Source organism: Brassica rapa, chromosome A03 (genome assembly GCF_000309985.2).
Source record: "Brassica rapa cultivar Chiifu-401-42 chromosome A03, CAAS_Brap_v3.01, whole genome shotgun sequence".
NCBI classification, from domain to species: domain Eukaryota; kingdom Viridiplantae; phylum Streptophyta; class Magnoliopsida; order Brassicales; family Brassicaceae; genus Brassica; species Brassica rapa.
In genome coordinates this window covers 6,234,710-6,261,093 of record NC_024797.2, presented here as the reverse complement: position 1 = coordinate 6,261,093, position 26,384 = coordinate 6,234,710, and the positions used below count along the sequence as shown (strand labels likewise).

The window sequence follows — 26,384 nt, the reverse complement described above, 5'->3', positions numbered from 1 at the left end:
TATTAAACAAATATAATAGAAGATGTACTAATTTTTATCAAATCTTTATTATTCAAAATTATTAATTGTCATATATACTTTAGCCATATTAGGCAATTCCGTAATTTTTATTTAAGGAAATAATAAAAACCATTAATAATTAATTTATAGTTAGTTTAATAAAAAACTTATCATATAATTAGATAAACCAACCTATTTCTCTAATGATTATAAAAATCATTTTAGTGATGACACGTGGCTACAAAAAAAGTTGTAATATTTGTCAATTAATATATAGGGGATTTGACGCTTTATTATTTCTTAAGCAAAACGAAACATTTTACACCACTAATTCAAAAAAATAACTTTCCTCAAATCTTTATTATACATACAGTCAATGGTTATCATAGTTTAGTTTGATTGTTGTCAAAAAAAAAACAGTCAATGGTCATCGCACCAAAATAAATGTCTGATATGAATGTATCCATTATTCAATCCGTATCATACTTCCTTTTGTGAAAAGATGATTAAAGATATGATACCAAAATTACTAAAGTCTATCTTATTATCTTTATTATGCACCCAAAAGAAAATACTACAACTCAGTCAAGATCTCAAATCAAACACAACCTGAGGAAGAATCTTCTTTATGTGAGTATCTATCTTTATTAGTTGATCCTTTGTGTATATGATATTAACATGAAGGTGAGCGTATACGTAATTGCATATTTAAAAAGAGAATCTCAAGAACGGTTACATAAACACACGGTCCACACAAACTTATAACATTACGTTTATCTTATTTTTTTCCATAGCAGAGAGACAAATCATTGTGTTTTTGAAGACCAATGAGAGACATGACAGAGATAAGATCGGAACTTGAGTCGGAATCTGATTCTTACGCCAACGATGAAATAAGTATAGTTCCGCAAGTGGAGTTAACCGTACCTAAAACCGATGATCCAGATGCACCGACGGTTACATTCAGGATGTGGGTTTTGGGCATAGCCGCATGTGTCCTCTTGTCATTTGTCAACCAGTTCTTTTGGTACAGAACCAATCCTTTGACCATCTCATCTGTGTCCGCTCAGATTGCTGTTGTTCCCATTGGTCATCTCATGGCTAAGGTTCTTCCGACAAGGAGATTTTTCCAAGGGACGAGGTGGTCTTTCACGATGAATCCTGGTCCGTTTAGTACCAAAGAACATGTTCTTATAACTGTGTTCCCAAAGTCATGCTCTGGAGCTGTTTACGCTAGTCATATTCTTAGTGCTGTCAAGCTTTTTTACAAGAGAAGGCTTGATTTCTTACCTGCTTTACTTATTATGATCACAACTCAGGTAAAATATTGATAGTTTTTATTATAATTAAATTTCTAGGTTTAATGATTTGTGAAAAGAAAAAAAACTCAAAGTTGTTATTCTGTACTTACCATGCAAGGTGTTGGGATTTGGCTGGGCTGGTTTGTATAGAAAACATTTAGTTGAGCCTGGTGAGATATGGTGGCCAAGCAATCTCGTTCAAGTATCTCTCTTCAGGTAACCATACCGGTTACTTCTAAATGTTTTCATGTCTTATATATTACAGGGTCTTGTTATAGGCACAGTCGGATGAAACATTCACCTTAAGTTAACCGAAAATTTAAAGAGTTTTCATGAAAAGGAATTACAAAGAAGTTCCTCTATGGGGGGCTTTCTTGGCTTGTTTAATAGCTATCTTCTTCACTCCTCTCGTTGGCGTGATCAAGGCCACTACTAACTAGGTTTGAAGAGAGAAACACATACATATTAAACCGGTTGTGATGATTAAACCGGGTTTTGTTTTGTTGTAGGCTCCGGGTTTGAATATTATCACGGAATACATCATTGGGTATGCTTATCCAGACAGACCTGTTGCTAACATATGCTTCAAGACTTACGGATACATAAGCATGTCTCAATCTTTGACTTTCCGTGCTGATTTAAAGCTTGGAGCTTACATAAAGATCGAATCTAGAATTTTTTTTGTAGGGGGTGCATACCTTAAAAAATATAAATAAAATGAAAAATTTACAATTAAATGTGAGACATCAATGGGTGCACATAGCTGAATCTTTATGAATTTACATACTAAATTTAAGAAATTTGATACTTCTATGGGTGCACGTGCCCCCTTAGCTATGGCCTTGCCTTCGCCCCATGTTTATGGCAGAGGTTAGTCTTATGTATCTTGTATTCTTACTAGAACTGTAGCCATAAACCAATCCAATCCCACCTTATTTATCTTGGCCTTGGCCCTGAGTCCATCCACCTACAATGGACTGAGTCAAACCCTAAACCCTCTCCTTTAGACTTTTTATACCGGATCAATAAATTGACTCGTGGAAATTTTGGAGACTATATATAGACAATTCAGTAAGAGTTCTAATTTAAAAAAATAAACAAATTGTTAACATGTGTATATATATCTATTTACCTTTTAAACTTTGATGTCTAAGGCTGTTTCACTTGACTATGCGACTGGCTCGTTATTTACAAACCGGGCCATGCACTTTATTCTTCTTACTAGCGAGTAGCTTAAATCTCTCAAAAACATAACGTTTTGACTAATTTATTGCTGTCGTTTTCACAGGTTGTGGGAACATTAGTAGCAGTTTTAGTTTACGCATCGACAGCTTGGTGGCTAATGGCCGAGATCCCAAACCTCTGCGACACATCTCTCCTTCCACCAGGAAGTCAATGGACATGCCCAACCGATCGAGTCTTCTTTGACGCATCAGTAATTTTGGGGACTTGTAGGACCAAGAAGAATGTTTGGTGATCTTGGAAACATAAACTGGTTCTTCCTTGGAGGTGCAGTAGCTCCAGCTTTGGTCTACTTAGCCACAAGAATCTTTCCAAAGAAGAAATGGATCTCAAACATTCACATGCCAGTTCTGATTGGAGCCACGGCTATAATGCCACCAGCTACTGCGGTTAACTTCACGAGCTGGCTTGTTATGGTGTTTGTGTCTGGACATTTCGTGTTCAAGTACAAAAGAGAATGGTGGCAGAGATACAACTATGTTCTGTCTGGAGGAATGGATGCAGGAACTGGGTTTATGTCTGTGCTTTTGTTTCTTGCGTTGCAACGTAGTGATGATATTATGCTTGGTTGGTGGGAAAACTCCGGTGAAGGTTTTCGTGCTGCTAAATGTCCAACTGCTAGAGGTGTGATAGTTCATGGTTGTCCTGTTTTCTAGACCATATATGTTTGTTCTTAAGAGCAGTTCAAATTAATAGTCTTTTTCTTTCTAACATATAAAAACTTTTACTAGTTAAAATGTTGAGATGAAAATGTTTTTAAATCTTTATAGATAGACAAAATGTACTTTCACATAAATATATTTATATAAATTTAATTATAAAATATTTGAAACATGAATAAATAAATTTCATGTTTATATGTTCCTTAAAGTATTTTAGATCAACACAATATACATAAATTTACATCACATGTTTCAAAATAACTGTTGTATTAAAATAATTTTCAGATGTTTAAAACTGATTAAAGTCACTGTGAGTTTTCGATTTTTCTCTTGTACTATTGTAGAAACTAGAAACCATTGCTTCTAGTATAGAGCCTGGATGTTTGAAATCATTGCTCAAGTTGGACATCAGGCTAGGAAATAGAAATAAAGTAAGATACTTATGGTCGTTGGTGGTTTCTTCTCATGCAATCACAAATTACCAACAAATATATTTTGACTTTTGATGGATAGTTCGCCAAGGTGTTCACCACTAGCTGGGTCTTTATTTATGTATGTGTAGTGTAAAAAATTGACCAAAAAATAAATGTCTAAAGCAATCAACAATCTTGTTGTATATAATCAGGAGAATGTCACGCCTTGCTCTTACATGCTGCATTCACTTCAGAGCTTCCTCTGTTGCGGCGCCATGTAATCAGAGCTCTGTCTTCCTCTTTGGACATTCTTCTTTAACCCCTGAGATTGAGCCATAGGAGTCATAGCCACATACATGGAGCTTGGAGATGATGAAACTGCGACTTTGCCTGCTGCTGCTGAAGCTGAACCTGCTACCATTTTCTGCGCACCTTCCCTCACTTGAATGTAGTCGTCCTCTATCATGAATAACTGCAAGCCAAACACAAGTTTAACAGTTTTTTCTTTTAAAATGGTTTGGGGGAATTGGGATGAGACAGACCTCGAGATGGCTAGCAACAAAATCTTCCAGCTTCCCGTACTTCTTCCTGTAATCATGCCAGTGTAGAGGAGCTAGCATTTTGCCCAAACGATTGGGAAGCTGCAAATGACGACGTATTAAACAGTAGATGTTACGAGCAAGACCATTTCCATATTCAATTGTTCACTCTCATTGTGGTTAAGATTCTCACCGTTGAACTGATTCTGATTCTTCCACCAGCTGGTATAGTGCGAACGATGCAAGCCAAAAGCGACCTTTCATCTAGAAGAGCACTCTCCAAGTTCCTCTCAGTTTTACCAGATGAGACTAGAGTAATGGATCCAATACCATTTGGTTCACCAGGTGAAACCTGACCATTAACCTCCTAGGGAAAGAGATCAAACCGAAAACAGATTCAGAACATTTGTTTTTCCTTATACCCACAAGCAAATAATTTTTTTCTAGACAATAGGAGCGTACCTCACTCAGGTCTCTGATTTAGGGCAATGGAATCTAGCCTTAACGCATCACGGAACTGTGAAGAATTGTCTTGAAAGTTATTCTCTGACGTATTGGATCCATTGCCAGATTCCACCACCTGTTAAGAGGTAACTCTCTTATGATATAGTATCGTTTTGAACAATACCAAGAGCATCCCCTACCTGTTCATTCACAGAGGATGATGGTGTTGTTGATCCGAATTGACTAGTTTGAACATCCAGATACCCTTGTCCATTGGCAGGCGCACTTGGTGTTCACTCTTCGCATCAGAACTTACCAAGCTATACACACCTTGAGATAGATGCACATGATTCTGCTTAGGCATCTCTGAACTAGCTGGTACAGCCTGCGAAGAAACCATGAAAGTGTATGCTGTAACTAACTGTTAATTAAGCTGAAACTAAAATATGCCTTCTTTAATCTCACACCCTTTGCTGGAGGGAGTAACACTGATTGTGAAACTTGAGGTGAAAGGCCCCGAGGCTGAAGAATCATAGAAAAAAGACGAGTACAGTTATGATACGATCCATTTCAAGTGCTTTAGCATGGATTGTTTTAAATTGTCAAAAACACAAGCCATCAGACGGAAATATGATGTGGGGCATGAAAGATTTAGCATTCTTCACAATGAAATTAAGTGAGGAATATACAAGTGAAGCAATTGAATATTCAACTATTCCACTTTTGCTTAACAATTTTGGCATCTAACGCCCAAAAATGTACCTTGATTTGGTTGTTTGTTGATAATCTGGGAGGCACCGTTCCACCTCCTTGTTTTACATTGCCAAGCTCATGCTGAAGCTGTCTTTGGCAACCAAGCCAGAGCTGGTTATAGTGCTCAGTACGTTCTCGCAGCTCAGCCTGCAAGGAGTGATTTGTAGATGATTGTAAAGCATCCATCTCTTGGACACACATAGTTTGCTAGTATTTTTAATTGTTAGTTTTTTTAACATTTTAAAATACAAAAGGCGACAAAATTTAGTAATCAAACTATTCTCTAACCAAAATACTCCTTAGAATTGGTATAAACATATGTATATGATATAACACCATAGCTTTGATTTGTGAATCCAATAAAATTAAGGCATGTGATGGTACTGCTACACGATCGATGGGAAGAAGATTCGGACAGCGAACCAGCTTTGGTTCTACGTTCACTTAATCACTTTAATGAAGAGCAGAAGAGGCTGCTTCCGATGTGATTATCTCTTCTTCTTTTTTTTTTTTTTTTTGAACTGAGATTATCTCTTCTTCTTACGCAATTTAAACGGGATCAGTGAAAACTACGACAAGAGAAGATAATAAAAAAACTATAATTTGGTGCTTGCGTAAACTCATAAGATGATTCAACTAAAATAGTAATAAAAAGCCATAGGACAGTCGTTTCATACTTTCCTTCAAACAATATGGGATTAAGGTTCTTGAGATGCCATAGCACGTATTCTAATTAATGGAGAGTTTTCATCAACATGAAACTCTCAGCTTGTATATATATAAATATAATTATAATGGATATTTCAAATTCATAAGAATCTCACACTAAAATATCTCAAATGAGATATTACTAAATATTTTGGTATAAATTTCTTTACAGTTTTAACATATTTAACATAGTAATTTATAACATTTAATATTTTATCATGTTTAAAAAATTTATGCTGGAAACCCTCAATAAAACTCTTAGATGCTGTATTTTGATTATATTTAGTTGTTGTGACTAGGGTTTCGTGTATTTGAATAAACCGAATGGATGCAGTCTAAAAGCTCGACTTGTTTTTAAAATATGCTACAAAAGATATAGAAAAAGTTGAATCTGTAGGATTAACAAAAAAATTGTTTAATATTTTGTATACCTATAGAAAGGAAAAGTCGAAAATATTTGAACTTAACCTGTATAGAAGGCACTCGTACTTGTCAGACTAACGGTAGTACTACTCTAGTACGTTTTGTCAATCAAACGTTCAGCCAAAAATATTTCCAAAGTTTTTTTTTGCACTGAATGTTGTGAATGAATAGTGATATTAGTTGTTCAGTTCTATACTATTTTTTTGTCGGCAAGTTCTATACTTATCGTTGTTCCGTATAAGCTGAGGATAAAACAGCCAGCCAGCGGTCACACACACAAAGCCCACGGTAAGCAACCGTGACACAATTGGTCTCACTCTCAGCCGCCCCACAAAAGTCTTCTTTTTAACCAACACTTCAACCACCGTGCAAACTACATGTAACACAAAGAACCATGCGACCTCTCCCGTAGGAGTTTCCCGGGTTAAGTAGACGTAGAGTACCTCATGCGACACACCAGAGGCTATGGACGTCGCCAAACTCCCATGATCGTAGCCCACTCGGAATTTACAAAGTATTGACATATTTTCCTCACCGGACTATAAACGCTACGGAGGAGATCTGAGATAATAAGATTCCATCGACGACCCAAAAAGTCTTGAAGAGAGGTGGCTAGGTACGGTTCGTTGAACTGTGGTTGGAGGTCCAGAGACCAAGAATGACGGTGACAATATATTTGAGGAGGGGTTAATATCTTCTCATGCATTAAGTATAAATTGAGAGGATAGAAACCTAGTAGTAGAATCAAAGGGAGATATTGTTTGTAATGATGATAAATATGTAACACCACAATATAGATTACCACTTTAATGATGAAAAACCATTTGGGAAATGAGGTAGGGTTTTAGGGTTTTGTTGATGTTTAATGGGTAAGCAAGTGAAGGCAATGAATTGGGCGAGATTTGGGGGAAGTGAGAAAAGAGGGCCTTGATCGAAGGAGAAGAGAATGAGTTTGAAATTTGCAACGGATAGAAAAAAAAAGCTGTGTACAAGCAGAAAGTTGAAGATGAGATAAATAGAGGAAGAACAAAGAACATAGCACAAACGGGAAGAACAGAGTGTAATCGGAAAACGCCGGCTTTGATTCTAGTTGATAAGAAGTAGCAGTAAGCTACTGAGCTTATTGCTGAAACCCATACTTTGATTAAGTTCTTGAATTCTTCCTCCATGTCTCTGATTTATTTTGTTTTTCCAGTTGCCGAGTTTTTAAAGTTGTTGTTACTTCGATAACAAGCAACTGGAACTAAACTAAGGCATGTGATTTTCCAGGTAGAAAATGAAAAAAAAGGATAACAGGCCAGTTTTTGCTTCTATATTAATCCAAGACACGTTTAGACTTGTAACGCACATTTATGTTTGACATCTACTAAAGTACGTAGCTTCAGTATAAAATTAAAAATTGTGTTATAGACTTATAGTCTAATTCTTTAAAAGTTATTTAGAGATAAGCTCTCTCTTAGGATATGGATTGGCTTAGAGAAAGCCTGATTTGATAAGAATCAGGCTTACAACTTTGCGTATAAATATTTTGTTATGTGAATTAATAAACAACTCATTTCCATTATCAACGAAATGATCTATCTAATTTACATTTGAATAATTTCTTATACTTGTTCATGGTATTAACCAAATCTTTTGCTGATACAAATTTGTATATTCAGTTATTTTTTTTTTCTTCTCCTTTTTGCAAACCCCCTTTATGATGATGCTTAGTCATAGCTGCACCAATCCCAGAGTCGTTTTAAAGCGTGAAATTTTCTTATTTCGTTCTAAATGAATTGATTGTGTTATCTAGTAACAATCACATAAAATAAGTACTACTAACAATAGAGTTTGTCCTTCAAGAACAGAGTTGATGGCTAAGTTTTTTTTGGATAAATCGTAATAAAAAGTGACAAGTTTTCATTGGGGAAGAGTTGAAACAAATATTGTCAAAACAAGTAGCATCTCCTTGCAATATAATGGTGATAACAAGTTGATCCAAGATAAAACTCAAAAAATATCACCTAAAAGTTTCACATCAACAACGATGATGAGTTTTCACATGTCAACAAAAGTCTTGACATCCTTGAGCAACTGAAGTTGCTCTCTCCTGTCTTTGTTGGCCAAATAATCAGTCACAAACTCAGTGATGTTGGGCTTGATCCCTCTGATCTCCAAAAACCTGTGAAAGGCTTTCTGCAAATTCTCATCCAAGTCCCTGCCAAAAACACCAAAAACCCAGTCACACATCCAATCTCATAAATATATATATATATATATATAGAGAGAGCACTGTGAACACTTACACAAAATCAGGTCCTTCGTAGGGATACCAAAATTTTTTTATTTTTTTTGCTAAAAAGGGATACGAAAGTTCTTGGGGTTGTCTGACGTATATAGCATGAATCACAATCTCGTCAATGTAAGCATTGGCTAGAAACTCAAGACAGGGAGCATAATCATGTTTGGACACATTGATGACCATAGAGATACCAATTAGTACTTCAGCTTGAGGATCGTTTGGTTCTTCTTTTTTTCCTTCGTCAAACGGCGCACTAGGGTCAATTTCGACAAGAATGGTTTCATTCTCAAACTTCCTAGTCAGAAAGAAAACCCGTTCCCCTGGGGTATCAATGATGCGGAAAGGAAACCCTTCTGGCAACTGTTAAATTCATATTCATAATGAAAGAGGATAGCAACCATTTGTTACTCTTAGATACGTTAGAATATTGTGTATAGTATATTCTTTAAAGTCTAGCATAATATCCCTGATATCGAATGCTTCATCATAATACGTGAATAATATACTGAACATTTCAAGGGAAAATCATTTGCTATCACATAAAACCATTCAAACACATGAGACAGAGGTAATGTATATCGAACTCACCTTGTCTTCCTCTTCCCCATCGTCAGGAGTCTCTTCGTTAACAACGGCGCTTTCGATTTGAGATTCGAGGACGCTAACCAGATTCTCTTGGGCGGTGATAGCACTTAGCTTCGAACCCCTCGAGAGTGAAATCAGCGATGATGCGCGGCTGAACTGAGGGCTACCACCACCAAGAGTCACTCTCTGGGCACCAGTTTGGAGACTCAACGGAGGTCTAACCGCACGGAAGGGAAGAGTGGCCACTGTAGACGAAGCTCCACAAAATAACGACATTGCTCTTCTAGGGTTTGTGTGATGAAATGAGGGCTGCGCTACTGGAAGATGGAAGGGGTTTTATTTAGAAAAATAAGTTCAATGATATATTTCGCAAAATAATAGTATACATGATAAATGGATAGCAAGCACAATTAGCAATAAGTTGGCTTAAAGCGGCCCATTAAGTAGTTGGGGGCAGTCATTAATATCTTTCTCTCCCTCTCTGAGTTTCAAAACCCCTTCGATCTTCCTCATTTCTTGGCACAAACCCTAGAAGAATCCTCCGGCGGCAATGTCTTTATTTTGTGGAGCTTCGTCTACAGTGGCCACTCTTCCCTTCCGTGCGGTTAGATCTCGGGTGACTCTCCAAACTGGTGCCCAGAGAGTGACTCTTGGTGGTGGTAGCCCTCAGTTCAGCCGCGCATCATCGCTGATTTCACTCTCGAGGGGTTCGAAGCTAAGTGCTATCACCGCCGACGAGAATCTGGTTAGCGTCCTCGAATCTCAAATCGAAAGCGCCGTTGTTAAGGAGGCTCCTGAGGAAGACGAGGTAACTTCTATATACATTCCCTATCTCTCTCTCTCATGTGTTTGTATGGTTCTGTGAATATGAAGTTTTGAATTTGTCAATGTAACAGTTCCCAGAATGGTTTCCTTTCTACATCGTTGATGCCGACAAGGATCGAGTTGTGTATCTGGTGAGGAAGTTTGAGAATGAAACCATTTATGTCCGGATTGAACTTTCTCGTTCGTTAGGGGACGACAAAGAAAAAGAAGAGCCAAAGGATCCTCAACCTGAAGTACTAACTGGTATCCCTATCTTCATCAGTGTGATCAAAGATGACGATGGTCCCTCTCTTGAGTTTATAGCCAACGCTTACGTCCATGAGATTGTGATTGATGCTGTATACGTTGAATCACCCCTTGAACTTACGTGGCGCTACAAAGGACCTGACTTTGCGTATGTTTTGATTTACTGCTCTCTTTATACATATATATATGTCTATGAGATTTGATATGGTTATGTGACTGGTTTTTTTTTTTTTTTTTTTGCAGTGACTTGGATGAGAATTTACAGAAGGCTTACCACAGGTTTTTGGAGATCAGAGGGATCAAGCCAAACATCACTGAGTTTATGGCTGATTATATGGCCGACAAAGCCGGCAGAGAGCGTCTACATTGGCTCAATGATGTCAAGTCCTTTCTTGACATGTGAAACTTTTAGGTTTTGTTTCAACTCTTCCAATGAAAACTTGTCACTTTTCATTAGGATTTATCCAGAAAAAACCTAGCCATTAATTTTGTTCTTGAAAGACAAATTCTATTATTAGTAATACTTATATTTTTATATGTGATTGTTTTTAGTTAACACAATCAATTCATTTAAAACGAAATAAGAAACTTTTGACGCTTTAAAACGACTCTGGGATTGGAGAGAGAAGAAGAAGTAACGCCTCTCAAGTCTCAAAGGCATATTGTGTCTAAAAAAAACAGTTGAGGCATGAAGAGAATTGAGAAAACAGGGGACTGCTACTCTTTTGTTTCTTCCGTCACAAGTCAAGACATGAAGTGAATGGAGGAGTCAGAGGACTTCCCCATTTCCGACCCTTTTGATTCTTTGACTTTAAAAAGCGCCTCTCAGTCTCCAGTGATGGCGATGGCAGTAAGCCAATAACGCCAGGTTTCAGTTTAGGGTTTAGTTATATTGTTTATATCAATATTTTTTTCTAGTTGTAGTTTTGAAAATTTGGTGGAATCTCTTGAACTGGTTGCTTGTAGAGAATACCCACATCCAAGACACCTTTGCTTGAATTCTCCCTTTCGATCAATTCCTAATGCAACTCATTGTCATCTGGTAATTAATTGTCTCTTTATCTTTAAAGGATTTATGGAAAAAGAGTATTAAATGAGTTAACTTGGTGCTCAAGTCTCCTATACAACTGTCTAAACTTCCCTTTAGATACGGCAAGTAGTGTACTATGTAGTATGTAGATCAGCATGAATGTATGCAGTGCTGCTGTTGCGTTGGCGATAAGCCTGCTCCTTGTGCACAATGGATATCTTCGCATTGCAAGGCGTCATCAGTAGACTCTATGGAGCCAAAGTCACCGACCCTTGAGAATGAGAGCTTTTTCTGTTCTGATTACGATCATCTTTTTGTTGACAGTTCTCCTTTGCCTCACATCTTTGAATGATCAACATAGCTTTGGAAGACTATATGGATTGACATTTTAATATGTTGTGATTAATTTGTTTGAGTAGGGGGCACTTATATATATATATTTATAGCATTTGTTAAAGAAAATTTTAAAATTAGTTGGGGGCACGTGCCCCGTACGTCATACACTCCGTCCGTATACTTCGGTAAAAAGGGTTATATATGTTCGGTGAACACGAGTCTACTTCAAAGTTTGTAAAATGGGTAAAGATAGAACAATCTTATATGCCTAAAGGCTTAAGCATTTTTGCCACATATCAGTCTCAAATAACATATATATTAATGGAGGACTGTTTTCTAGTTTACATAGCTTTGTTCCAAACAAATAAATACACAAAAACACAATATGTTGATGACAAGCACTTAGGCAGATGATTGGCAGCAACCATGATTAAACGTCCCGAACGATAACATACAACGATAACATACGTACACAATAATAGTTAGACCTAGACATGGGAGCATGTTTATTTATAAATATCATCATGAAGGGAGTTTTGTTTTGCAGATCTTGCGCAGCTCAATAAGGTAAAAAACACCAAAGGCCATGGAAACAACTTTGATGCAGGCTTTCAAGCCCTGGTGTTTATGTAATTTGTATGTTTGGTTCTATCGATTCATCCTTTTGAATCATATTGGTTTTTTATCAATTCATAACTGAAATTTAGTATGTTATATCTCGAAAATAAATTAAAAAAAACTTAAATTCTATTTTTTAATAAGATCAACTCTGAATTAAGAAAAAAAACACTTGATGTAATCAATAATTAAAGATAATATACCTTTAAGCACTGACATGATGGTAACGCTATAAATGTTTTTTTGAACATAACGGTGTAAAAAAGAACATAACGCTATAAATATTTCTCAAGAAAAAAAAATCATAAAGCTAGAAATGTATTTAACTTGCGGCTTATAATTTTGTTTAATTTTTAATGTACTTTCAAAGTCAACTCTTTTTGTTACGGAAATTTGTTTAATGTTCTTATAAAAGTAATGGAAAAAGCATACCACAAATGAGTAAATAAATTTTATAAAAACCAAAAATGAGCAAAGACAACCGCTCCGTTGCATGGTTTAAGAATATTATTGCATTATTTGAAACAACTGCTACGTACTTCTTCTCAAGCTAAAGTAACTCATTGAAGTTTTGTACCTTGAGTAGGTTCTCCAAAGTCTCAACAAATTTATCAGTGTAACCGGTTAATAATCCAGGACTAACCACAAGCTCTTTCAACTTGGAGTGGTTCTTCCTCACCTGACTCCCAATCTCACTATCTTTGTCCATCACAGAGTTGACCGCAACACTCAAATTCTCCTTGGAGAACCATCCTGTTTCTTCTCTTTGCACTTCAACCGCAACCTCGAGTTCATCAGTCAACAATCTCGTGTTGAGAACTTGATCAGCCAAATATGGAATCAAGACTATCTGGCAATCACTCATTAGAGACTCCCACATCGAACCGAATCCACAATGGCTCACAAAGCAGCCTACTGATGGATGAGCCAATATCAACGGTTGCTGCACCCATTCTCCCCAAACTACTCCACGACCTTTTACCCTCTCCTCGAATCCTTCTGGTAAGGCTTCTTGAATAGTCTTTGCACCTCTTGGTGGCGTTAGCGCTACAAAAAACGGCAAACCAGTGAGCTCCATTCCTAAGCATAGCTCTTGGAATTGGTCGTTCTCCAGAGTGATTTGGCTGCCAAGTGCACAATACACTACAGATCCTGGTCCAAACCAGCTCAACCAATGATTCCATTTGTCTTCAAGTGGTTGACTTCTGTCTAGCTCAGGAAGCATTGGACCCGTCAAGAGAACATTCTTCTTGTACTGACTCCCTATATAGTCGCAAAACATACCTTCAATTTCTTCACACGTCCTAACCGAAATGAAATCACAATTCGTAAGACTTGTGGTAAACCGATCGTAAAACCTCTTGTAGTAAACAGAGAATGACGACATGGCGTGAGCATCATGTGCGCGGAACAACAACTTATATGAAGGATAGCCAGGTGGAGGAACTCCGAATCCACCACCAGGGACAAGGTCATGAGCTATACATGTTGCTGATATCACGTTGTACATCATACTCTTTACTCCATGCTCCTTTGCCACTTCTGGAACCCAGTAAGCATAATCGAACAAGATCAGGTCCGGTCTCGAAGCACGAACCGCGACTTCGACTTGATCGCGTGTACGATCTATGGCTACGATCAAGAACTTCCACAACGTGATGGGGATGTCCGAGGGAGTCTCGGCGCCAGCAGGAAGACCATCAACATGAGGAATGGTAATAGGATGTAAGACGATGCTGTCTGGGAACAGGTTAAGAGGTTCTAATTGTTTTTTAGCTTTCGTAGGCAGCAAGAAAGTAACCCTGTGACCTTTCTCAGCTAACTTGTTGGCTAGATGCAAGTATGGAGTAAAGTGACCAAAAGCGAACCATGGGAACATAAGAGCGTGGAGCTTTTGTCCCATTTTTCTTCACTTATTGAAACAAGCAAAACACAAAAAAATTTAAACTCTTCAAAGAGAGCCAAAATTAAGAAGAAAAATGTGTTTCATACCTCTTGAAATAGGATCTACATGATTTCATACCTCTTAAGATTATTGGACTATGGATTTTGAGGAGTTGTGGAGTGTTTTAATTTTAGTGGGATTTATTGGAGTTTTGAAGTTATTTGAGTGATTTTAGTTAAAGTTTAAAAATTAAAATAAAATCTATAGATGATTTGGTAAACTATTTTCTAAAAAATTTGGAGTTATTTAGGTGATTTGCTACTAGTCTTTCTATCAATGGATTTATTTTTGCCACACATATCCTCTAATCAACCTCGTTACTCATAAATATTACATGAATTATATTACAAGATTTTAATTACGTGTAGCTTAAAATCCGAAACAAGAAACTTCTCTTCTTCCACAACGCAGACACCAAGACGTGGCGCTAACTTAGGTGATGCAGCTCCCACAACTGATTCATCTCATACCAAAACTCCTTCTCCCCAAGCTAACACTCTTAAGTGCTTCACCGCAAGTGCTGAGCCATCAGGGAGAACCGCCTTATATGTTGTTCCTGTTCTAGTTGCAACGATAATGTTCTCAGAGCTGAAACCATTAGTTGCAGCCATAGCCCATCAAGTCCCCAAGCTTAACCTTAACCAAAGGCTTCTGAATCGAAGAGACTTGCGCTAGCAAATGGCTACAAAGTCTCTGCGCTAAGCTACTAACTCCTTTGTTTAAACTACTTCTCTTTCTCGTATAGTAATACCACCAAACACACCAGCTGCAATAACCGATTCTCAGACAGAACCAAAGGGTTCACGAACCTACACTCACCTAAACTACGAAGAATCTCACCGTTCAGTTCATTATTCGACAGATCAAGAGACATCAAGAACGGTTACCAAGTGGCAAGTACATAGCTTTGGAGGGATGTTACCAGAGAATCGATTGCTAGATAGATCGAGCTTCTGTAAGCTACCACAGTACTGAAGAGACTCTGGGATCCGACCAGATAAACCCATGTCTGGAAGCTCGAGATTGATGACTATGTTCTCTTGATTGTTCTAACAAGACGCGCCGACGAAGTTTCAGTGGAACCCGAGAGTTGTGTTTGCGAAGTTTCATGATTTGAGAACTCCCTTAGGGTCGGTGAGAGCGGTCTGGATTCCTCCTAGGCATCTTATGTCATCTTCATCAGCAGCCATGGTGGGAGAAAAGCAGAGGAAGAAGATGATGAACAGAGTAGTGATGATTGAAAAAGGAAGAAGCTTTATGGGGTTTGAGATGATCTCCATGGATGAAGTGATCAGAGGTCTTCTGGGTCTGGATTGAAATCAAAGTTTTGTCCATGCCAATGAAGTTGCAGAGATGGATGTTGTTTTATTTTGATTTTGAAGTCTCTCCAAATAACACATGTAGAGGTAAGAGTTTTATTGGGATACTTTTTAACTAGAATGAATTCAAAGTATTCCGAAATCACATTCATAACTTTTTTTTTTGAAATAATAAGTTTTGTAAATGGTTAATTGAATAACAGGAGATTTGTAAGTGTTTGTAATGATTTTACATAAATTTCATGTTGAATAACAGGTGATTTTAAAATAATTTTTAAAAGTCTTAGTTGAATAACATGAGATTTTAAAACAACTCTGAAGCCTTTTAAAATCATAGCTTCAATACACCCCCTACATCTACATGATTTCATACCCCTTAAGATTAATTATCTACAAAAGTAATGCTAATTAAAATAGTATCTATATGATTTCATACCCTTATTTTATGAAATCATGTTGATACAACTCAATTTTTTATTATCCTATTAAAATAGTATCTACATGATTTCATACCTTTTAAGATTATATCTATATAATTTCGTATATGAGTATGTGTGAATATGATAAATATGTGTTTGTATGTATAAGACAAAATATATAAATAATTAAACAGAATTTTTCTATTAAAAATAAAATAGTTGTATAAAAATCTAAAAGAAATAAAATAATTAATTTCCTTTTTAAAAATCTAAATAAAATAAAAATATAAAAGTAATTTTATTTTTCTTAAAATTAACTAACTTTACTTTTAAATAATTTTTAATAGAAAAACACCATGACTATTGAAATAGAAATACTAATCAAAATTGATGTAATTAAAGAGATCATTTTTACTAAAATAAGTCATCAATATATATTGGAAAATCAAAGATCTAATGTGAAATAATATTTTCATTCTTTTATGTGTTAGTGATAACATCAAATAAAACTCGTACAAAGCACGGATCCATATCTAGTATGATAATAACTCATATCTTCATCAAAGTCAATATATTCAAATATAGCATTAAATAATACAATAATAAAAATATAACAAATTTCAAAAATTTCCAAATACCATAAATTTTTAAATATTATTTAATTCTACTTTTTATAATAATACATTTTTACTAACAACTTCTTCAAAATTTTATGTATTTTTTAAAAATATAAAATTTTATATTAATACCATTAGTTTCTTTTTGATATCTAAAAATCTTAGAAATACTATTTAGTTTTACTTTTTGATTATTATAAAATCTTATATCAAATTTTTATTCTTAATTTTATACAATGATTTAATATATTTTAACGAAAAGATATAAATATATATATATATATATTATAACTTAAAATATATATATACATATATATTTTCAAATATGAACTTTAAATCAATAAAATTGTTTATTGGGGAAATTTTGAAACTTTATTGATGTATTTAATGAAGGAAGTAAAACACCTAGATCAATATATATTTACATATATATATATATATATACAATCTATGTTTAGAGAATGCATAACCAAAAAATAATAATAAACTAGCCCAAAATTCTTACTGAGAATTGGGAGAAACGTGATGGAATATAATTTTTTCACCTCAGTTTATATCACATTTTGTATCACTCTGGGTATGTTGTTTCTCATAAAATGGTTCTTAGAACTTCTTCTTGGGGGTGATGGTGGTGGTAAGCAGCTCCCTCCATGCCCGCCTGGAATTCCGATGATCGGAAACTTAGTGGGAATGCTCAGGAACAGACCAACTACCAAGTGGATAGTTCGTGTGATGAACGATATGAAGACGGATATAGCTTGCTTCCGCTTCGGTCGTGTTCATGTCATTGCCATAACGTCTGATGAGATTGCCCGTGAAGTCGTCAAGGAAAAAGACTCGGTGTTTGCAGACAGGCCGGACTCTTACTCCGCCGAATACATAAGTTGCGGGTAACTATATTTCATAATAGAGATATTTATCCACCACTTATAATATGAATTACCTATGTTCATCGTTTGAAAATTAAAATAGCCGTTTGATGTCCAAAAAGAAAATGGGTAACCTACTTCTTCCATAAAACTGTATACATGTGAAGTGATTAAGTTTTGCCTAAACATTAGGTACAAGGGGGTGGTGTTCGATGAGTACGGCGAGAGACAAATGAAGATGAAGAAAGTGATGACGTCCGAGTTAATGTCCACAAAGGCTTTAGACTTATTACGCGACGTTAGAAACTTGGAATCCGACAACCTCCTCGCATATGTTCTTAACCTATACAAGAAAGGTGGGTTAGTGAACGTAAGGGATATCGTATGCACCCACACTCACAGTGTGAAGATGAGACTCTTGTTTGGTCGAAAGCATTTCAAGGAAACGACAAAGGATGGGAGCCTCGGTCCGATGGAGAAAGAACACCTTGACGCCATTTTCAAGGCTCTTGATTGTTTCTTTAGCTTTTACATAGCTGATTACTACTCTTTATTTAGAGGATGGAATCTTCAAGGAGAGGAGGTTGTGTTAAGAGAAGCCGTTGATGTTATCGCTAAGTACAACAAAATGATTATTGATGAGAAGATAGACTTGTGGAGAAAAAACTGCGATGCAAACAAGAACGTGCCCAAGGATTGGCTAGATATCCTCTTCACTCTCAAAGATGATAAGGGCAAGCCGCTGCTTACGCCAGAAGAAATCACACATCTTTCCATTGTTCGTGTTAAAAATCTACTCATTATTGCTAATTTAAATTGTATATATTGTTGATAAGTTCTTTTTCTTGCTGGCAGGATCTTGATGTAGTGGGCATTGATAATGCAGTGAATGTAATAGAGTGGACATTAGCGGAAATGTTGAACCAAAGAGAGATTCTTGAACAAGCAGTGGAAGAGATTGATAGGGTTGTGGGAAAAGATAGACTTGTTCAAGAATCAGATGTACCAAAGCTAAATTACGTCAAAGCGTGTATCAGAGAAACTCTTAGACTTCACCCTACCAACCCTTTCCTCGTCCCTCACATGGCTCGTCAAGACACAACTCTCGCTGGCTATTTCGTCCCAAAAGGTATATATGTATATATCTCTTTTATTTTTCTAAAATTAATTAGGAAAATTGGATGTACATATCCATTATAAAGATGTTTTCGCAAACCTAATTGTATCTATCTTTCTGCTTTTCTTCAGTAAATTGCCTTTAAATTAAATAACCTTTTTGTTCCAACATATAGAAAGAACAATTTTGTTATATCTCCTAATTATAATTGTTACTTTTTTGCTTAAAATACCATGATAATTTCTAATAAAAATTTCTTTATTTTTCATATCCTTTTTATTTTTATATAAATAAATAGGAAAACTGGAGGTATCCATTAAAAACCCCATGTTTTCTCAAACTAATTTTCTCTATCGTTTAACTTTTTTTTTTGTTTTTCCAGTAAATTGCCCTTTAAAAATAACTTATGTTCCAACATGTTGAAAAGAACAATTTTGTTATATCTCCTTATTATTATTATTATTATTATTATTATTATTATTATTATTATTATTATTATTATACTTTTCCTAAAACACCATGATAATTTATTAAATAAATTTTTTTATTATAGAACACATTCACCTTATAAATAACTTTTAAGTTCCCCTCTTTCCCTTCAACTTCAAAGCGATTAAGCAAAATTTCACTTATTGTTGTTCTTGATATATCTAGAGTATTTGCATTATGACATGGATATTGTTATCACTTTTAAGTTTTTCTTTACTCAGTTCTATATAATATTTTTGAATTTTAATGTGACAGGCAGTCATATTCTAGTGAGTCGTCCTGGTATTGGTCGAAACCCTAAAACATGGGACGAGCCACTCATCTACAAGCCTGAGCGTCACCTAACCGGTGATGAAGTGATGTTGACTGAGCCAGACATGCGACTCGTTTCATTTGGAACCGGTAGGCGTGGCTGCGTTGGGACTAAGCTTGGGACCTATATGATTGTTACATTGCTGGGAAGGCTTCTTCAAGGATTCGACTGGACGCTTCCTCCAAAGACGGCCAAAGTCGAGCTAGTCGAATCGAAAGAAAACTTATTCATGGCTAAACCTCTCTTGGCTTGTGTCGAGCCTAGATTAGATCCCAACATGTATCCTAAACGTCGGACCAGACTGGCTTGATCACAACGGTTAACTATGACCCATTAGTTGTTTTTCGAATTTCGTATTTATTTTACACATTTATGAAAATTAAGAAAAATATTTAACAAAATATCAATGGGAACTTGATGCAGAGAGAATATTTGGATAAATTCTAAATACTAAAGAGTACGTCTGTCTTCTTCTTCTGGATTCTAGCGTTTTATTTGTGCCTCACTTGCTCATAACTCCTGATTTTAATTACCAGTTACCGATTACTATTTGCGGTTGTGGGTTTTATTTTGTATTTTTGTATCTGCTAAATATTATCTCACATTCTCAAGAACCACTCATTACATCCACTAAAAAGAGTTGAATACCTTTTAAAAGATCTTGAATTGGAACAAAGTTTATATAATAGTCTTGATGAATATGTCGACAACGAGGACGACCCCTATCCAAGAAGGCAAGAACCGACCGAAACCGGAGCTAGTGGCTCCGGCAACAACAACTTCAACTCGGCGGTAGGAGAGCACATGTTCGACAAAGTGCTAACACAAAGCGACTTCGGGAAACTAAACCGGCTCGTGATACCAAAGCAACATGCAGAGAACTACTTCCCTTTAGAGGACAATCAAACCGGTACGGTATTGGACTTTGAAGACAGAACCGGAAAGATGTGAAGGTTCTGCTACTCGTATTGGAACAGTAGCCAGAGCTACGTGATGACTAAAGGATGGTGTCGTTTCGTCAAAGAAATGAAACTCGAGAGCGGAGACATCGTCTCGTTCCACCGTGGATACGTCCCCGACGATAACGAACCGGAGAAACGAAAGAACATATTTTTCATTGACTGGAGGCCTAGAGCCAACACAAGCCTCGTACACAACATTAACTATCATCATTACCCTTTGTTGGGGTCAATTATTGTCCCGGCTCTAGAATATGAACTAAAGAATTATAAGTACTCACTTTATATTAATCTCTCAAAATTCAAGCACACAATATTCTCTCAAACTCATATGTTCTGCAACACGCATGCATCTCCATATATATAACCACACAAACTTCCTAAACTCATTAGGTAAGCATCAATAGATAATTTTCTAATCTATAACTCAATTGATTTAGGTTGCTTGCTTCTCAAGCTAACTCAAGCTTATCCAACAATCTCCTCTTTAAATTTGAAGTGAACTTGATTGACATCTTGCACTCCTACTAGCTCTCTCATCTCTTTATACTTGATTCTTCCCAACACTTTGGTTAGAATATCTGCTTTCTGTAGCTCTCCTGCGACGTGTCCTACTTCAACTTTCTCATTGTCAACCACTAGTAAAAATCTACCGCATAGCCATGGTAGTGCCACTACATAACCATGGCTATAAGCCATGCAACCGCCACGTCGGAGACACGGAAAAAATATTAGCCACGAAAAACCCAAAAAAAAAGACGCGATTAAATCACGAAAAAGTAGTGTGGCTACACTAGCCACGAACTAGCAACGTAATTTTTTGTGGGAACAGACCTAGCCACGATTTAACCACTACAATAATTAGTGGCTACGTTTTGTTTTTATAGACATCAAAATAGTAGTGTTATGTCCAATCGTATTGACCAAATGTAACATAGCCACGGTTTATTTATGGCTGTACCGTGGCTGAGATGCTTTATGCAGTGATGTTTTTCAAAAGCCACGCTACTTTAGTGGATAAAGCGTGGCTACTTTCTAATATATAGACATCTCACGGATGAAGCATTAAGAAGTTTTGATGTTTACCCAAATTTTGTAAACAAAAACTATGTCTTTTTACTTTGAATCTAGGGAATGGGTGGATCAAAGGATTGATCCTGAGAGTAATTCCGTTTCAGAAGTATTTTTCGGGGGCATTAACGCATTTATTCAATTTGGGTGTAATCAAGCATATTACGAGAAGCGGCAAACTTTATTGTGTCCATGTGCTCGATGCAAAAATGTGAAGCAACAAGATGCAAAAGTTGTCGCAAGACATCTACAATTTGATATGCTACAAGATAAAAGATATATATAAAGTTTATAACAATTCATCTATGCACCATGATTATAAAATACAAATATTAACTTGAATTTATATGTGAAAATAAATTTTAATTATAAAATAAATCTCAAACAACATATGCAAAAAAAAAATCATAATACTATAATAAAATAATTTATTATTTTATGGTTTTTATTAAATTAAAACATCAAACAAAAACCCGTTACGACGCAATAGGCTCGTATCTTGTATATTATAATACTTGCTAGTGGTAGTAGCGGTCCTGAACTATTTCAAAAAAAAAAAAGCTAACAACCAACTCATGGTTCAAACTCAGGGTGCAAGGGTTCCAACTTTCTCAATACCACTAGACTAATGAACAATTTAAGAAAAAATGGCCGAAAATTTTATATATATTTTGGAGGTTGGAATCTCATGCATCTACAGCTTCTTATCAGGGCAGGGTCTGGCTAGTGGTTGATTAAGGTTAATAATTAGTAAGGGTTATGTGTAAGTAGTGCATTCTACGTGAATATTAAGTTAATTATGCCATTTATTTAGAGCTGAGCACAATACACGGATCCAGATCCGAGATCGGATCTGATCTGGACCGGAAAAACAAGCCACACCGTGAACAAGTTGGCCACTATACTTTTCATTGTATACTTGATAACAGTGAATAACAAATTCATAGTTGTAGTCTATAGATATTTTGTATTTTGTACCTATGAAAGTTTAGGAGACTGATATTTTGGAACAACAGCCGATGTTATTTGAAAGGAAAATGTAAATAGAAATAAATGAGAAAATGTGTGAAACTTATTATGAGTTTAGAAAGAAATATAGTACGTAACTAGCCTATGATTTTAGTCTATTCAATCACGTGATAAGTACGAAAGAATGGCTCACGTACGTAATCATGTTTTGAAATACGTTTTTCGCGTTCTTTAATTCACTATCCGTAATTTTCTAATATTCATACACACGACTTTATTTGTTAAAACGCTACAAAGTATTTCATAATTCAATTTATGGACGAAATTCACTGATGCTTCTACGTACATGTCAACATAACCACTCATTACTCCACGTCTGAACAAATAACCCTTCCACTTCGTGTGGTTCCTTCTGACGTAATTTCCAAGTTCACCATCACGGATATGATTGCATCTCTCAGGTTATATCTTTAGAGAACCATCCTGGTTCTTCTCGTTGCACTTCAACCGCAAATCCGCAACCTCTAGTTCCACGGTCAACAATCTCATGTTGAGAACTTGATCAGCCAAATATGGAAGCAAGCCTATTTGATGGATGAGCCAATAACAATGGTTGTTGCACTCATCCTCCCCAGACCACTCCACGACCCTTCGACCGCTCCTCAAACCCTTCTGGTAAAGCTTCTTGAATCTTCTTTGCCTCTTTTGGTGGCTTTACCGCTACAAGAAACGGTAAGCCTGTTAGTTCCATTCCAAGGCAAAGTTCTTGGAATTGATCCGTCTCTATATTGATTTGGCTGCCTAGTGCACAAAAACACAACAGACCCTGGTTCAAAACCGCTCAACCAGTGATTCCTTTGATTTTCTAGTGCTATAGTCTTGTCTAACTCAGGGAGCATTGGACAGGTTAAGAGAACCTTCTTCTGGTATTGAAGCTCGAAGAAGTCGCTGAACTGACCTTTGATATCTTGGCAAGTCCTAAACGAGATGACGTCGCAGTTCTTAAGGCCTGTGATATATAATCCGATTAATAATCCTCTTAAGGGCACCTGAGGCCGTTGGCGACAAGGAATAGGCGGCGTGCTTACGAAAGTGGCCTTGGATGAAGGAATAAGCCATTGAAGACGCAGATACCACATGATGAGACACACTCTTCACTTTTTATGCTTTGGCCATCTCGGGGACCCAACAAGCGAAATCGAAGAAAACCTGATCACGTGTGAGGTCCATGGCTTGGGTCAGGAACTTCCCCAAGGAGACGGTGATATCGGAAGCTGTTTGAGCGCCAGGAGGGAGGCCATCGACATGAGGAATAGTATGAGGGTGAAAGACGATGTATTGTGGGAAGAGATTGAGATGCTCAAGTAGTTTCTGAGCTTTCTTGGGCAGCAAGAAGGTGATTCTGTTACCTTTCTCGGCAAGTTTGTTAGTTAGATGTAGATATGGAGTCATGTGACCAAAAGCAAACCATGGGTACATAAAAGAATGAAACTTCTTTTTTTTTTTCTCTCTTTCTGTCCCAAATTGTGGAAACAAAAGCTACACCGAATCTTAAAGAGAGCCACAAGAGATGCATTTTTTTCATTTTTATCTTGTTTTATAGAATCATTGCTTCTTTGTTTTTCTTGTGGCTCTAAATAAAATAAAACAAAAACTGTCAGGCTTAGGACAAGCCATCAGTGTTCTGTGTTTGGTAAGATAAGCGGTCGTGGTTGCTCAATTATGATATCGTCGACAAAATGCACGTGGAAATAGACATGCAGCTCTTTATTTTTTGTCACTCGTTTTATCGACTGGGATTTATGTACTTTCATGATATTTTATTTAAAAACATATGAAAATTATATTTATTAAAAATAAATAGAATCATAAACAAAATAATAAAATACAACTACTTACACAATTTATTAATACATTTTAAGTTAATTTAGATATATAAAAACATCTGTTTTTATACAGTACATCTTATAAGTTGAAACAGATGAAATATAAACATATTTGAATCTGTTTGTATGCTGGGACAATAATATGGGTTTAAGCAATCAAGTCAAGTTGACTCAAAAAGAAAATAATAACATTGGTTGAAATTTTGAAATTTCGAGAGAAAATGTTTTCATCTGACTTTAACTATTTATTAATGATGTTCCGTTCTTTTTGAAATGATATGAAAACTAACATGTTCAAATAAGATACCCTTGTATTGACTCGCTATATCGTCGCAGAATTTACCATCTATCTCTTTGCATGTCCTTACCGAAATAACGTCATAGCTCTTAAGACCCGTAGTAATCTGATGATAACACTCTTGTAGTATATCGATAAGGTCGCTAAAGCATGAGCGTCATTCTCACGGAACATTACCTTCGATGAAGGATAACCAGGTGGGGGAACAACTAGTTCCCCACCAGGGACAAGTTGAGCTAAAGTGGTCGCCGATAATAAGAGTTAGGTGAATTTTGGATACTTAGTGACTAACTACTAATTAATGAATTAGGTGAATCAGTTAATGAACTTTACAAATGAGAATATAACCCCCAAAAAACATTGCAAGTGAGAAAATGATGATGTCCTTTTTTTATCCTTTTAGGTTATAAGAAACGTTCTTTTATTTTGTTTTGATTTGTTTTCGAATATTGATCTTCTTTTTGTGTGGTCCACTTAAGTTATATAAAAAATAAACATCCCTTATATATTAAAAGATAAGCATTGTAATAAATGCATTCATATTATAATAGACACGTGGCAGCTTCACAATGATTTGATAATAAATATGCTAACGCGTTCACACTATAGTCATAAATGTGTTCACACTATGTACTTTGTGATTTTTTTAATATAAAACTCGCATACATAGTTCCAATAAAACTCTGGATTTTTCGGTTCGAATAAAAATAGATAACGAATCAAAAACTAAACTATATATATATTATTTTTATTGTTTACAGATAAAATTGAGCAAAATATTCATAAATTTTGATTCGATTTGTTATCCGTTTTGATTTGAACCAAAAAATCTTGATATTTGAAACTTTACGAAACAAATCAAATACTAGAATACAATATCCAAAAAAGAAGCAAATCACTAATACCAATATTTTTAGGAACATATATCTAATTCGATATGTTATATGCATATATATACATATATGAAAAGAATTATATATATTATACTTTATATCAGTTTTACAATATAAATTTATTATATTAGGTACTAGAATTAAAAGGTTATATAATGTTTTATTTTTGTAATAAAATGTTATTATTAAATTATTTTTAAAATTTTATTTTATTTACGAATCAAATCGGATATTCTTTAAAATTCTAAAACATTTCGGATATCGGAGTCACCGAATATCTAGGTGGCTAAAAATCGAATTGACAAGAATGCTTCCAAATATCCAGATACTTGATATGTGTCCACCCCCTATTTACGAATATAATTTTATTTTCTTTTGATGAAAAAATGACTAATGTCAAGGTCTTTTTTATTTTAAATAAATTTTAATTTTATCTTTCATGTATTATTCTGAACAAAAATGTCATTTAATATTAATTAACAATATCTTTATATATTTTTCAACTATTTTTATATACTTTTTACATAAACATACATGTGCACCTTGATGTGAGCATCTTATAACTAAGTATTCACCACAGCTGAAGTATCTAATTTTTTTGAAAGTTGAAATATTTTTTCTTAATGTTTCTTTCACTACCGACCAAATTGTAGTGAAATGATTTGTCTTAATAATTTTCTTTTCTTTTTCTTAAACTATTATCTGTTTAAAAACTATAATATGAAACTATTGGTTCGACATGACAATTATCTAAACTTCATAATATGAAAATAAACATATAATATTAATTTTAGGTTTTTATCCGAAAAAG

At 35.5% G+C, this 26,384-nt stretch overlaps 4 protein-coding genes and 3 pseudogenes across 4 annotated transcripts; 3 read left to right on the top strand and 4 right to left on the bottom strand.

Annotated features, from left to right (window-relative positions):
- The first annotated feature begins 79 nt into the window (after positions 1–79).
- LOC103857231 lies at positions 80–3,865 on the top strand (annotated as a pseudogene).
- A 377-nt stretch (positions 3,866–4,242) lies between these two features.
- Positions 4,243–8,120, bottom strand: LOC103857230 (annotated as a pseudogene).
- A 244-nt stretch (positions 8,121–8,364) lies between these two features.
- LOC103857063 (uncharacterized protein At2g39795, mitochondrial-like) lies at positions 8,365–9,672 on the bottom strand. The gene is made up of 3 exons (XM_009134211.3): positions 9,358–9,672; positions 8,774–9,129; positions 8,365–8,685 (listed from the first exon to the last, which is right to left on the bottom strand). Exons 1-3 carry the CDS (start codon positions 9,628–9,630, stop codon positions 8,526–8,528), a joined length of 789 nt encoding a protein of 262 aa, XP_009132459.1. The 5' UTR covers positions 9,631–9,672; the 3' UTR covers positions 8,365–8,525.
- A 195-nt stretch (positions 9,673–9,867) lies between these two features.
- On the top strand, positions 9,868–10,962 carry LOC103857062 (uncharacterized protein At2g39795, mitochondrial-like). The gene is made up of 3 exons (XM_009134210.3): positions 9,868–10,162; positions 10,251–10,573; positions 10,669–10,962. Exons 1-3 carry the CDS (start codon positions 9,905–9,907, stop codon positions 10,826–10,828), a joined length of 741 nt encoding a protein of 246 aa, XP_009132458.1. The 5' UTR covers positions 9,868–9,904; the 3' UTR covers positions 10,829–10,962.
- Positions 10,645–14,368, bottom strand: LOC103857061 (UDP-glycosyltransferase 79B9-like). Its single transcript, XM_033288129.1, has one exon. The coding sequence runs from the start codon at positions 14,310–14,312 to the stop codon at positions 12,960–12,962; it is 1,353 nt and encodes a 450-aa protein (XP_033144020.1). The 5' UTR covers positions 14,313–14,368; the 3' UTR covers positions 10,645–12,959.
- An 80-nt stretch (positions 14,369–14,448) lies between these two features.
- Positions 14,449–21,901, top strand: LOC103857228 (dihomomethionine N-hydroxylase). Its single transcript, XM_009134406.3, has 4 exons — positions 14,449–17,599; positions 17,771–18,356; positions 18,434–18,707; positions 19,440–21,901. Exons 1-4 carry the CDS (start codon positions 17,235–17,237, stop codon positions 19,805–19,807), a joined length of 1,593 nt encoding a protein of 530 aa, XP_009132654.1. The 5' UTR covers positions 14,449–17,234; the 3' UTR covers positions 19,808–21,901.
- Positions 20,112–24,854, bottom strand: LOC117132392 (annotated as a pseudogene).
- Positions 24,855–26,384: the final 1,530 nt, after the last annotated feature.